Genomic DNA, 12378 nt, shown 5'->3' with positions numbered 1-12378 from the left:
ATTTGCGGCACTTGTAGTGGCATTGGGAGTGGTGCATTATGGGCAGCTATCCCAGCACGCAAGTTACTGCAATGTGCTTTTAAAATGGGGGTGGAATGGGGTGGAGTGTGACAGGGAGTGTGTTGTGTGTATGTGGGGGGGGAGAGAGTGGGTTTTGGGGTGCTGAGAGCATGTCAGCATGCTGTCTTGTAAGTTCAGAGAGCAGCAGACCTCCCGCTCCCCCCCGCCTCTCTCTCTCTCACACACAGCATACCACAGTAACGGCTTGCATGCTGGCTGTCAGAAACTGAGCTTCGAAAGGGCATTTCTGCATTCCTACAGGAGTTCAAAACAATGACAAGAGTGGCCACGTGACTTAAGGGGATTATGGGACGTTTCCAGAGGCCGATCAGAGCGCAGTAACGCAACACCTCGTTCATACTGATGCCTGGGCATTGTAGCCAAAGCGCAGCAAACATTATTCCTTTCGCCGAGGTGGAGTACCAGCAGCGCTGTAGCCGCGGAGTCAGAGCACTCTACGTGCCTTGCCAGTGTGGACGGGTAGTGAGCTAGTGCGCCCAGGGCTCCTTTATTGCGCTGTAATTCGCAAGTGTAGCCAGGCCCTTAGATGTCATTGTGTACATAAGGATAAAGGTGGTGTAAAAGGGATTGAAGGACTTGTAAAATTTAGCAGATGTGTTCTTTCTGTGGAGTAGGCTAAGTGTAGAAGTGTAAGTAGTTCTTGTTCTGTACAGGGCAAAGGCAGAGTATGAGTATGTGTTATAGGTGTGTTGGGGCATCAGTCAAAGAGGGCAGAGTTAGGGTTGTGTGGATGCATACCTTAACTCCGTATTTCCTAGTTTTCACAAGTTTTTCTGATCAATGTGTTCTGGAAGGGCATAAGCTATCACCAGGCAAACTTAACTCTGGATTAACTAAGTTTTTTTGCCATGTAATTTTCTGGTTTTGTGAACAAAAAGAGAAATGCTTTTGGTAGGAGTTAGGCAGTTTTTAATTATCCTATAGATGTGCACTTCAGACACTGTTATGAACAGATAATGTTAATAATACCTAATTCTTACAAAGCACTTTTCATCAATAGATCGCAAGGAGGGAAACATCATTATTCCCCTTGTACACAGTGTGGCACAAAGAGGTGAAGTGACTTGGCCAAAGTCCTCTAGCGGGCTAGTGGCAGAGCCAGGAATAGAACCCAGGTTTTCCAAGACCTAGTCCACTGTTGTACCCGCTAGGTCACACATTTGCTGTATGAGTCCCAAGTGCTCCTTCTGTCCTCGTAAAGTTTGTTGCAGTAGAATGGGGATAATGGATGTGCTTTGAAATGTTTGAAGTGTGTAGTTGCTAATAAGCTATTGAGAGAAATCTTAGACATGGTCTGTGTCCTGAGAGCTTGACAGTTGTATTACATGGTGGTTACAGTAAATTTAAGCTTGTGATTGATGACGGTTATGCCTCCCTCCTTTCCCCATTATTCCCCACAACATGTACTCTCCCAGCCACCCAGCTCACCCTCCCTTTCCGGTCCAATTAAGCAATTTATATTTTATAAGCCAGATGCACAACACGTGTGTGTGCGTGCGCACACATACAAAATACACACAAAAAGGTAGAATCTGTGAACTTTGAAGAAAAGCTTTGTTTTGGAAGGAAGGAGGGGGGCTGTATCTCAGGTACCTCTTACTCAAATTACCCTAAATTTGAATCACTCACCGTACCCTGTGGCCCCATAGTGACATAGTAACTATCAAGACAATCCAGGTACACATGTGGATGGTAGAACACTTAGAAGAATCGTTCTTTAAACAGAAAACATATTCTCAGTCTTAACTTCAGCAGAGCTCTGCTATACTATTTATTAAACTAATCATCATCAAATGTTTAGCTACATGGGGGTCTGCAGCAAAAGATAATCCCTGCAAGTATAGGAGATTCTGAGAGGTGTGAATGTGATGGTCTCAGCTGAATGAGAACACCCCATGGAGATAAATACAGCCCAGAACCATAGCTCTGAGATGTGTGAACTCCTCCATTCATGTCAGTAGTTGTTCCCCTCCTCCTCCAACCTCCCCAGTCCGGTGCTGGATAGTCTGTGAGATCCATCAAGCATGCCCATTCTCAACTCCTTACCCCAGTGTCAGAAACATATTTTCGGCTCATGATCCCAGTATGCATGTTCTCATCTCTCCACCCAGTGGGAAGGGTGTTCGCAGTTCCTGGCTCACATGAGGGGCAGGGAAAGGGCAAGCACCCCCAGGTCCCAGCTCACATGGTAGAATAGGGAGAGGGGCTCAGGTAACCCCAGAAGAGCAAGGGACACCACAGAACCTTTCACACAAGAGAGGGATAGGGCGGGAGGAAGGTGGTCAGACCACAGTAGATGGGCAGCACCCCACCTCCCAACAAAATTCTTGGACACACAGATGAAGGTAGGAAGATTTGCTCAGATCCCCCCTGATCCTGGCACACACACACAGGAGGGGACAATGTGGGGCTGAAAGGAGCCCCTGCCCCTATTCACCTACTGTCACTCATCCCCATGTCCCCCTTCCCAGTGTCCACCCTCTCCTCCCGCTTCACCAAGCTCCCATCCATTCCCATCACCTGGCCATCTCCCACTCCTGGTCACCCATCCCCTACCCATAATCACCCCTCCCCTTGCTGCACCCCAGACCCTTTTAACCCTATTATCACCTATTGTTAATCACCATTAATCACCCTCTCATCCCAGCAAGAAAGTGCATGTGTAAATTATTTTGTTTTTAAAATAGTTTAATTGGCTACTGAATATTCTGCTGTACTCAGATTATATTTCCCCCAAAGAGGAAACACCCTTTGACAGAAGCAGATTTGAGCAACATGCCTCCCTTTTTAAACTTCAGATTTGTCTGGATGTTGCTCAGGTTCAAGGACTGTAACATTCCCTCTTGAGCTATTCAGGTCCTCTGAGTCATAGCAAGCTTTCAACCCCATTAACCATTGTCTCTGCACATGCACAATGTAATCCATTTAGCATGTGAGTCTTAAAACTGCTTAGTGCAGCCTAACAGGAAAAGCAAACTCTTTGGCTAATAACATTGTAATTTGATTTCCTCCAGAGGGCTAGTGGGTGGCATGCACTCTGTTGGGGTACCTCTCGAGCATTTGAGACTCTGATGCAATGATCTGAGCCCTAGTTTGATCTTTATCTGTGCACAAAAAAAGTTGCAAGAATATTTCAACCTTTAGAAAAGCTGTTTTTGTCCAAGGACTGTATCTTGGAAATCCCTTGATCAAATGGCTCCACAGTTGGATCAGTAACAGAACCCCACACCCTGATGAGGTATGCCAAATTTGAAGGCAATCCAAGTAACCATGTGGATTTTATAGCACTTAAGAGTCAAGCTTTACACAGAAAGCTGGTCTTGTCCTTAATGATGGCAGAGCTGGCACTCCAGTACAGTAAGAAAAAATATAGAAGTAGGTATGTGATATAGAGGAATGTTTTACTTTTGCTCCTTGCTTTGTTGTAAGAAAACTGAGAGAAAAGAGCAGTAGCATGAAGAAAAGAGAAACAAACCATAAGAAAAGAGGGAAAGATGACACACAGCAGAACATAGCACATCAAACAGAAAAGTATCATACAGAGCCAGAAGATTATCATAGCAATTATATCAGTCTAAACAGTCGTTTGGCCACTAGGCTCACCTGTACACATCACCATTCCTTATTATATTGTTGCATGTGTATACTATGATAGAGACCAGAGGCAAAACAGGCAGGATCAGGATCTTGTTATGCTAGACATTGCAAAAACACAGTCTGTCCCCTGAAGAGCCAATCTAATTATGTTATTAAAGGACTCCGAGAGAAAAGAACAATGCAAACAGATTTTTTTTTTTTTTTTGCCTTTTTCCTGTCTCTTACATGCTATACACAGCTGCAATATCATTAAATTCACTGTACCAATTTTCTGTTCTGGAAGCTGTAGGTGTTTTAGCACTAGATATTTTGCTACCAGTGAGGCTTGTAAGAAGCCATGTTTTTGTGACTCATTGAGATCTCTTGGTTGGTGTGCCCCAATATAAACAATTCTGGTTGAAACAAACAAGCTATGTCTACAGTAGCACTTTTGTTAGTAAAAACACACCCCTGACTGACATAAGTTTCACTGATAGAAGTGACGGGGTGGAAGCATTATGTCAAACATTATTTCTTATGCTCTTCCGCTAACATAGATACCGCTGCTCATTGGGGAGTGGTTTAATTATGCCGGCATGGGAGACCTTACAGCAGTGCAGCTGCAGCGGTACAGCTGTGCCACTGTAAGGTCTTTAGTATAGACATAACTTAATATTGAGGACTAAGGCTATTTCTTAAGAACATGTCTTCTAAGTCGCTCAATAACATATGTAGGAGGGAGCCACGAGATCTCTACCACTTATTGATATCCTCACTGCCGACTTGAGATGTACTTTGAGAGATACATTTCATACTTTGCCTAATATTGTTCCTCTATTGTATGATAAGTAAGAACCTTAAATGCTAGTTCCATTTATTTTAAGTGCCTCTGGACTCTTTTTTTTTTTTTTTTTTTTTAACCATGGCTTTCTTTGATTCAGTTCTGGCATATTGCCTAATTTTCTTATGTTTTAAAAAAATAGATTACATTGGGAAATTGGTAAAATTGATTGATTTGTAGTATTCCCAAAATAGATATGTTTGAAGGCCAGACTTTTACTGCTATTCCTCATATGTTTTTAAAGTGTTATTGTGGATTAGAATAAGGATAGAATACCCTTTTCTGTTACATTATTGGTTTGCCTCCAACTGGTGGGGTTGAATTATCCAACGATATTGAAATTTCCTCTAGCAAGGGATGAAATGTTAGTTTTACTGCTAGATAAAACCAGACTCTTTTGATACCCCCCAATAATTGGTGATGTTTTCTGTGTATATCTATAACCTATGGAACCTAAGCAGCAACAGAGGGAATGATATGGAAGGGAATGAGTTGTTTTTCTTTATGGATCCACTTTGGGTGCCTTATGTACCATGTCTAGGACAGTGTCCGTGGGAGACTTGTCTCAAGAGAATGTAATACATTGTGTCCTCAGGTATTGCTCCTGGAGAGATTCAGCGCTGATGCGGGGGTGCAGAATTCATATGGCCCGCATTTTTCTGTGTCCTCACGCAGAAAAATGCAAAAAAAATCTGCCGGGGGACACTTGCTTCTGCCCAGGCAGCGGGTTTGTTCCAGCATGCCTGGAGCAACCTCAGAGATGGGGGAGGGGGACTGGGCGTGCGTGCATGTCAGTGATTGTACTCCTGGGGGGATTCTGTGGGACTGTGCTTCTACAGCAGAAAACACGCATCCCACCCTCCACCCCCCCAACACACACACAAATTTCCTGCTTTTACCTGCGGAAAACAGCAGGGAAGCCTGGGGCGGGGGGGGGGGGGGCCAGGGGGGAGTTTGGGGGGAGGGTTGCCCCCCAAACAGGGGCGAGGCATTGGGGGGGGGCACACAGGGTTACGTGCCACTGCTCCCTCCCTCCCTCATTTTTGCAAACGCAGAGCTGCCCAGCTCGGAGGCTGCCTCTCATCTTTGGCTCTTCTGACTCTCTCAGCCCTTGCACTGTGTCAGGGTCAGGTGCAGCCTCATTGCCGAGTCCCTGTACTGGGGGAGGTGGGGACTTCAGGATGATCTCCCACCTCAATGCAGCCAGTGGCCTGTGCGCCCCACTGCCATGCTAGAACCACACTTATTTATTGGCAAATAAAATGTGCAGAATTTTAAAATATTGTGTGCATAATTTTTAATTTGTTGGTGCATAATTCCCTCAGGAGTAGGCTGTATATATACCCCATGCTGGCCCAGCAACCAGGGGGTTAATGCAGGTACTGCTGGCCAGTGTTGATTGGCAGCCTCACAACAGCTGGGAGAATAAAAGAGCTGGGAAACAGGGTTGTTGCCAGAGGAGCAAGCAGGCTGGATAAGGGAACTCCTGCCAGCTGCTCAGAGACAGCACCTTGAGAAGGGCTGACTGGACCAACAGGCTGAAAAGCCTACAGAAACCAGAGTAGGTAGGAAGTTGCTCAGGGCACGGCTGGAGTTGTTGAGTCCTGATTCTGCCTCTCTAGTTTAAGGGCCCTGAGCTGGAACCCACTGGAGTGGGCAGGCCTGGGTTCCCCTACAGACAACCTGAGAAACTTAAGAATGGAGGAGGATTTTCAGACCCCCCTGGGCACGGGGAACTGACCGACAGCTCCGCCAGACTGAGCGAACTCAGGTGCAATGCTCTGCCTAGACAGAGGGGGCGCTGTTACACCAACATCCCAGCCCACACATTGTAATAGGAAACTGGAATCTGTTTGTTTGTCAGAAGGTATGCTCCCTTTACAGACAATCAAATTTTCCTCTCCTGTCTTCCTGAAGAAATTTGTGAATTTGAAGGGTCCAGGTTTTTTAAAGTAATAAGCATAAACAAAGAAGGGAAGGGAACTGACTACTTAAAGGGGGCATGATGGAAACATACTTTTAAAATTAATTCTAGTCTCCTACCAAGAGTAACATATAAAACAGGAGGTCTGAGTACTGAAGACACTTTTAAATAGTTGGAACCAGCTAGAAGGTCCTTCCAAGAACAGGGAGGTCAGAGATACAGGGAGAGTAAGCCAACCATGTGATGTTTTGTTTAATAGTTCTTACATTGTCAAATCTTTTTTAGCTTGAAAATTGTCCTTGGATTGCTAGCTCTTTGGGTAGGGATTTGACTGGCATGTTACTGTATCTGGCAAAATGAGACCCCTGCCTTGATCGTAGTTTCTGGGTACTACTGAAATATAAATATTAATAATACTTACACTTTTAAAAAAAAGTTTGGAGTGGAAAATCTATTTTTCTAGTTTCTAATAATGGCCACTTGTTTTTCCTGCCAATTCATGAACTCAGTTTGCTATTGAAAGGTTTGTGGTATCCAGACTCACTCTGTAGCAATCCCAATTTCCTTCTGATTAATTAACGTTTTGTTATTGTTGGAAATAATCTCTTTAAAAACAGACAGACAAACAGCCTTAATATAGATAGTTCAATATCATGTATATTCGGCAGCACAATAGAAACAAATTCTCTAGCAATTCTGTGATATTAATTTACTATATATCCATGAAATTCCTTTCATTACAATGCCTCCCATAATAAAACACACCAGACTATGGTTTGTAGCTGAATAAATACTCCTTAATGAACAATAGAGCTGATTATTTTCTGCTATGATTAATTTTTTGATTTTTTTGCTGTGTTCTCCAGATGGTCTTGGTCCATGGGCTTCTGTAGTTAGAAAGTTGCCTGGGCAGTCCAACTCAGATTTTCTTGTCCTTACCTGAGAGTGCCAGGGAAGAGGGGAGCTTGTAGTCTGCTTCAGCAATTGGCCTTCTCAGCCCTCCAGGCCTCCGCTACTGCTCTGTTTTGTAGGCAGCCTACCAGTCCAAGGAGCACATTTGGTTTTCTCTGATCTCTGGCTGCTAATTAGACTTAAGTTCTGGTCCTCCAACCAACACTCCTGCTGAATTCTGTAGCATAGTGAAGGAAGTGTGCACTGTAACCCAGCTGTTTTCTCCTTGTGAGGAAAACAAGATGCCAGGTGTTTGGCTGCAGCAAAATAATGAGTTCTCCAGTAAAAATGCTGAATGCTGTGATGTCTTGGAAAAATGCTAAATTCTATGGCCCCACAATCCCAAGTCCATATTGCCCTGAGAGGGATGACTGAGGCAGTTTGCACCTTTCAGAGCCATTGTTTCAGGCTTTTTGCAGACTCACACAGGCATCAGTTTGCACTCTGTTCACATCTTAAGATGAAAGCTGAGATTCTGGAGTACAGTTCTTCAGCAAGGAGTGAATTTTGTAGCAAGTTCTTCAATCACAGAATACACAGGGTCCTGACAATGATTAGCTGCTGCCCAAGTACAGTACAATACATGTAATTTGATAATATTTTTATACAAACACTTTGTGTATGTAATCTATAAATTACAGAAAACAAAAGTATAATGATGACATATGGTTATATTAAAGCAGCTAGTGATACACCAATGACAGAGGAAGACAGAAATTAAGATTTAGCATCAATGATTTAGATAATGGCATAGAGAATACACTTATAAAGTTTGCAGATGATACCAAGCTTTGGGTCGGGGGGAGGAATTGAAGTGCTATGGAGGATAGGATTCAAATTCAAAATGATCTGGACAAACTGAAGAAATGGTCTGAAGTAAATAGGATGAAATTCAAGAAGGACAAATGCAAAATACTCCAATTCGGAAGGAACAATCAGTTGCACACATACAAAATGGGAAATGACTAGGAAGGAGTACTGCAGAAAGGGAGTCATAGTGGATCAAAAACTGAATATGAGTCAACAGTGTAACACCGTTGCAAAAAAAGCAAACATAATTCTGGGATGCAGGCCCGCTGACAGCAATTCCAGGCCCCAGGGCGGAACAGTCAATGGGCATGCACAAGCTGCACCCGTGTGGACATGGACTGCCTGACATTTGGGCTGTGCTGTGCCTGCGCTGGCTGGTATCCAGCGAGCTGCCAGCTGCGCTTCCACATGCTCACCCGGTAGGGTTGCCAACTGTCTAATCATGCAAACCCGAAGACCCTTGCCCCGCCCCCTGCCCTGCCCCTTCCCTGAGACCACGCCTCACCCCGCCTCTTTGAGACCCTGTCCCCTGCTCACTCTATTTCCCCCCCCTCCCCCCGTCGCTCACTCTCCCCCACCCTCGCTCACTTTTACCAGGCTGGGGCAGGGGGTTGGGGTGCGGGAAGGGTTGCAGGGGTCAATGGGAGCTGCGGAGACCCCCAATCCCTGGGGCCTCAGGGATGTGCCAGCTGCTTCTAGGAGCGATGCGGAGCGAGGGCAGGCAGGAAGCCTGCCTTAGCCCTGCTGCGCTGCTGCTGGCAGTGGTGGCCAGGGCCCCCCCGGGCCATTTTAAATCGCCCGGCCCCTGGGCAATTGCCCTCTTTGCAACCCCTACACTCCCCCACCTGGATGTATTAGCAGGCGTGTTGTAAGCAAGACACATGAAGTAATTCTTCCACTGTACTCTGTGCTGGTTAGGCTTCAACTCGAGTCTTGTGTCCAGTTCTGGGTGTTGCATTTCAGGAAAGGTGGACAATTTGGAAAAAGTACAGAGAAGAGCAACAAAAATGAATAAAGGTCTAGAAATCATTACCTATGAGGGAAGATTGAAAAAATTGGGTTTGTTTAGCCTGGAGAAGACTGAGAGGGAACATGATAATAGTTTTCAAGTACTTAAAAGGTTGTGACACGGAAAAGGGAGAAGAATTGTTCTCCTTAACCTCTGAGGACAGGACAAGAAGAAATGGGCTTAAATTGCAGAAAGGGAGGTTTAGGTTGGACACTAGGAAAAACTTCCTAACTGTCAAATTGGTTAAGCACTGGGATAAATTGCCCAGGGAGGTGGTGGAATCTCCATCATTGGAGATTTTTAAGAGCAGGTTGGACAAACACTTGTCAGAGATGGTCTATATAATACTTATTTCTGCCTTGAGTGCAGGGGACTGGACTAGATGATCTCTTGAGGTCCCCTCTAGTCCTAAGATTCTGTGATTCTAAAATGCTAAGACAACAGAGAAAGGATCTAAATGTTCAAAGAGATGAAAGCCTGGGTTGTAGACTGATACAAGAAGGCCGTTTCACTGTATAAATCCATGGTATGTCCACACCTTGAATACTGCATGCAGTTCTGGTCGCCACATCTCAAAAAAGATAAATTAGAAGTGGAAAAGGTACAGAGAAGGGCAACAAAAATGATTTGGGGTATAGAGCAACTTTGATCTGAGGAGAGATTCAAAAGACTGGAACTATTCAGCATAGAAAAGAGATGTCTAAGGGGGGATATAATAGAGGTCTATAAAATAATGAAAGGTGTGGAGAAAGTGAATAAGGAAATATTTACTCCTTCACATGACACAAGAACCAGGGTTCACTCGATTAAAATTAATAGGCAGGTTTAAAACAACCATCCGGAAGTACTTCTTCACACAATGCAGTCAACCTGTAGAACTCATTGCTAGGGGATGTTGTGAAGGCCAAAAGTATAACTGGGTTCAAAGAAAAACTAGATATGTTGGTGGAGAATAGGTCCATTAATGGCTATTAGCCAAGATGGTCAGGGACGCAACCCCATGCTCTGGGTGTTCCTAAACATCTGACTGCCAGAAGCTGGGACTGGATAATTGTCCTTTTCTGTTCATCAACTCTGAAGCATATGGCACTGGCCATTGTTGGAAAACAGGATATTGGACTGGATGAACCATTGGTCTGACCCAGTATGGCCATTCTTGTGTTCTTATGTTCTCATGGCAGGAAGTTTCAGAGAAAGTTTTCATAGTAGTAGGGGCAGGATTGTAGGAAACATGAGAGGTAAAAAGATGCTTATTAAAAAGAGGGCTCTAGAGAGAACATCTGTTAGGTAGGCTGGAAAGCTATTTAAAGGCAAGAAAGGCAATTTTGAACTGGATACCAGAATGAAAAAAGACATAAACAAAATTCTTTGTGTACTGTAGTTTGAAGAGCTGAGACCTGAGGTAGCCAAAGAGCAAGGCATTGCAAACATCAACCCAAGAGAAAATGAAGGCATAGGTGAGAATTTCATCAGAGGTAGAGTCTAAATAGTGTATTAAAGGAGAAATATTTTGGAGATGAAATAACCCAGGTATACAGCTATAGAAGATGTGGGAGGAGAGTGCATGATCAGTGATGACACCTTAGGTACAGTTGAGCCAAATTTGGGAGGCCTGAGTTGAAAAGGATGATAGAAAAAATGGTGCAATATTGGAGGATATTCTTTTTCACAATAGCCACATTTTCGCCTGAGACAACTAGCTGATAAAACAGCAATATGTGTATTTGGTCAAGGGAGTTATTAGGAATGACTAGATAACTAAGGTATGTGTAGCTAGGTAACTTAAGTAAGTATTAGAATAACTGATTTCTAGATTACTGCCCTTAACTATGCCTTTCAAATTGGAAATCTGTCTTCGGTTTTGCCATGAAAGCAATTTCAATACGCGTCTATGATGAAACACCTAATGATTTCAAGTTCCATATTTACATATATGTGCTTTGTCATCTTAAAAGAAAATTCTACATTGGATTCTAAATAATTCTGCAGATAGAAACTAGAGCTGGTTAAAATTCTTCTTTCAAAACTTTTCTCAACCAAAATTGGCTTTTTTCATAGTCCAGAAAAGTTTGCAAAAAGCTTCTGAATTTTTCATAACTTTCATTTTTTCATCAGAACTAGAGTATTTCATCATTTTAATTTTAGCTGTTGTTTTCTCCCTTTTCTCGTTTCCTAAATGAACTTGAGAAATAGTTTTACCTATAGCAAATCATTGTCTGCCATATGCAAGGTTACTTCGGAAATTTAAAATTCTAAACGTGTATTTTAAATTATTCTTCCAGTTGTTACGAAACCAGAGATTTCCTGCTTCTTTTCACCATGCGGTAGAAACATTTGTTAATATGCTAATGCCACACATCACTCAGAAGTACAGAGACAATCCAGAGGCTTCAAAAAATGCAAATCATAGTCTTGCTGTCTTTATAAAGGTAGGTACCCACAATAATATAGGCTCTAGGGTTATTATTTTCAGTAATTTTATTTTTCTTGGATTTTCACTTAGCAAGATCTCTCACAGCAGCATATATGGTATAAGGCATTGTAATGGGGCATGGCTTTTCTCCTGCCTTCTTCCTCTCAGAAACTGCATGGACTCCAGTGGATGTGCCTTCACCGAACCCTTTTATTTTAAGTTCTATCCACCATTTCTACAACAATCCCCTTGCAACCATCTATTTACAGCACCACTGTGCCATTTTGGCACTCTCCCCAGAACCTGAGGGGAACAGAGGTCTCCCTCCCCTGAGGCCTTCATGTAACTGAGTTCAACTAGTGCTAGTCCCCTCTCTCTTCACTTGGTACTTCCTTCCTGCCTCTTTATCAGTTTTGGACAAATGGGCTAATTGGCTTCTTATTCCATCCAGCTGGCCAGCCTGATTGTCTATTTACACCCCCCCCCCCCCCAGCCAACTTCCTCCAGAGGGACTAATTAACATCTAAGTGATCAGAGTGCAGGCTCTGTTCACCCTGCACCAGAGGTGCAAGTAAGCTGGTCCGCCCCAGTACGGTGTACCGGCAAGAGCTGGTGCGCGGTACTGGGGTGGACCGGCTTCCCCAGTTAGCAATTTAAAGGGCCTGGGGCTCCCAGCAGCGGCTGGAGCCCCAGGCCCTTTAAATAGCCGCCCGAGCCCTGCTGCCGGAGCCCTGGGGTAGTGGCGGCGGGGCTCCAGGGGCTATTTAAAGGGC

The 12378-nt window shown here is 44.0% G+C and overlaps 1 protein-coding gene across 2 annotated transcripts in view; it reads left to right on the top strand.

Moving 5' to 3' along the window:
* DOCK9 (dedicator of cytokinesis 9) overlaps positions 1-12378 on the top strand; it is a 306118-nt gene that overhangs the window by 181932 nt on the left and 111808 nt on the right. For both annotated transcript variants that reach the window (XM_024204291.2, XM_024204295.2), the window contains exon 28: positions 11475-11621. In XM_024204291.2, the coding sequence (XP_024060059.1) occupies positions 11475-11621 (147 nt within the window). The remainder of the gene's footprint in view (positions 1-11474; positions 11622-12378) is intronic.

The sequence above is a fragment of the Terrapene carolina genome, unplaced genomic scaffold (genome assembly GCF_002925995.2).
Source record: "Terrapene carolina triunguis isolate 2854851 unplaced genomic scaffold, T_m_triunguis-2.0 Scaffold21, whole genome shotgun sequence".
NCBI lineage: Eukaryota > Metazoa > Chordata > Testudines > Emydidae > Terrapene > Terrapene triunguis.
This window is presented reverse-complemented; position numbering and strand designations above follow the sequence as displayed.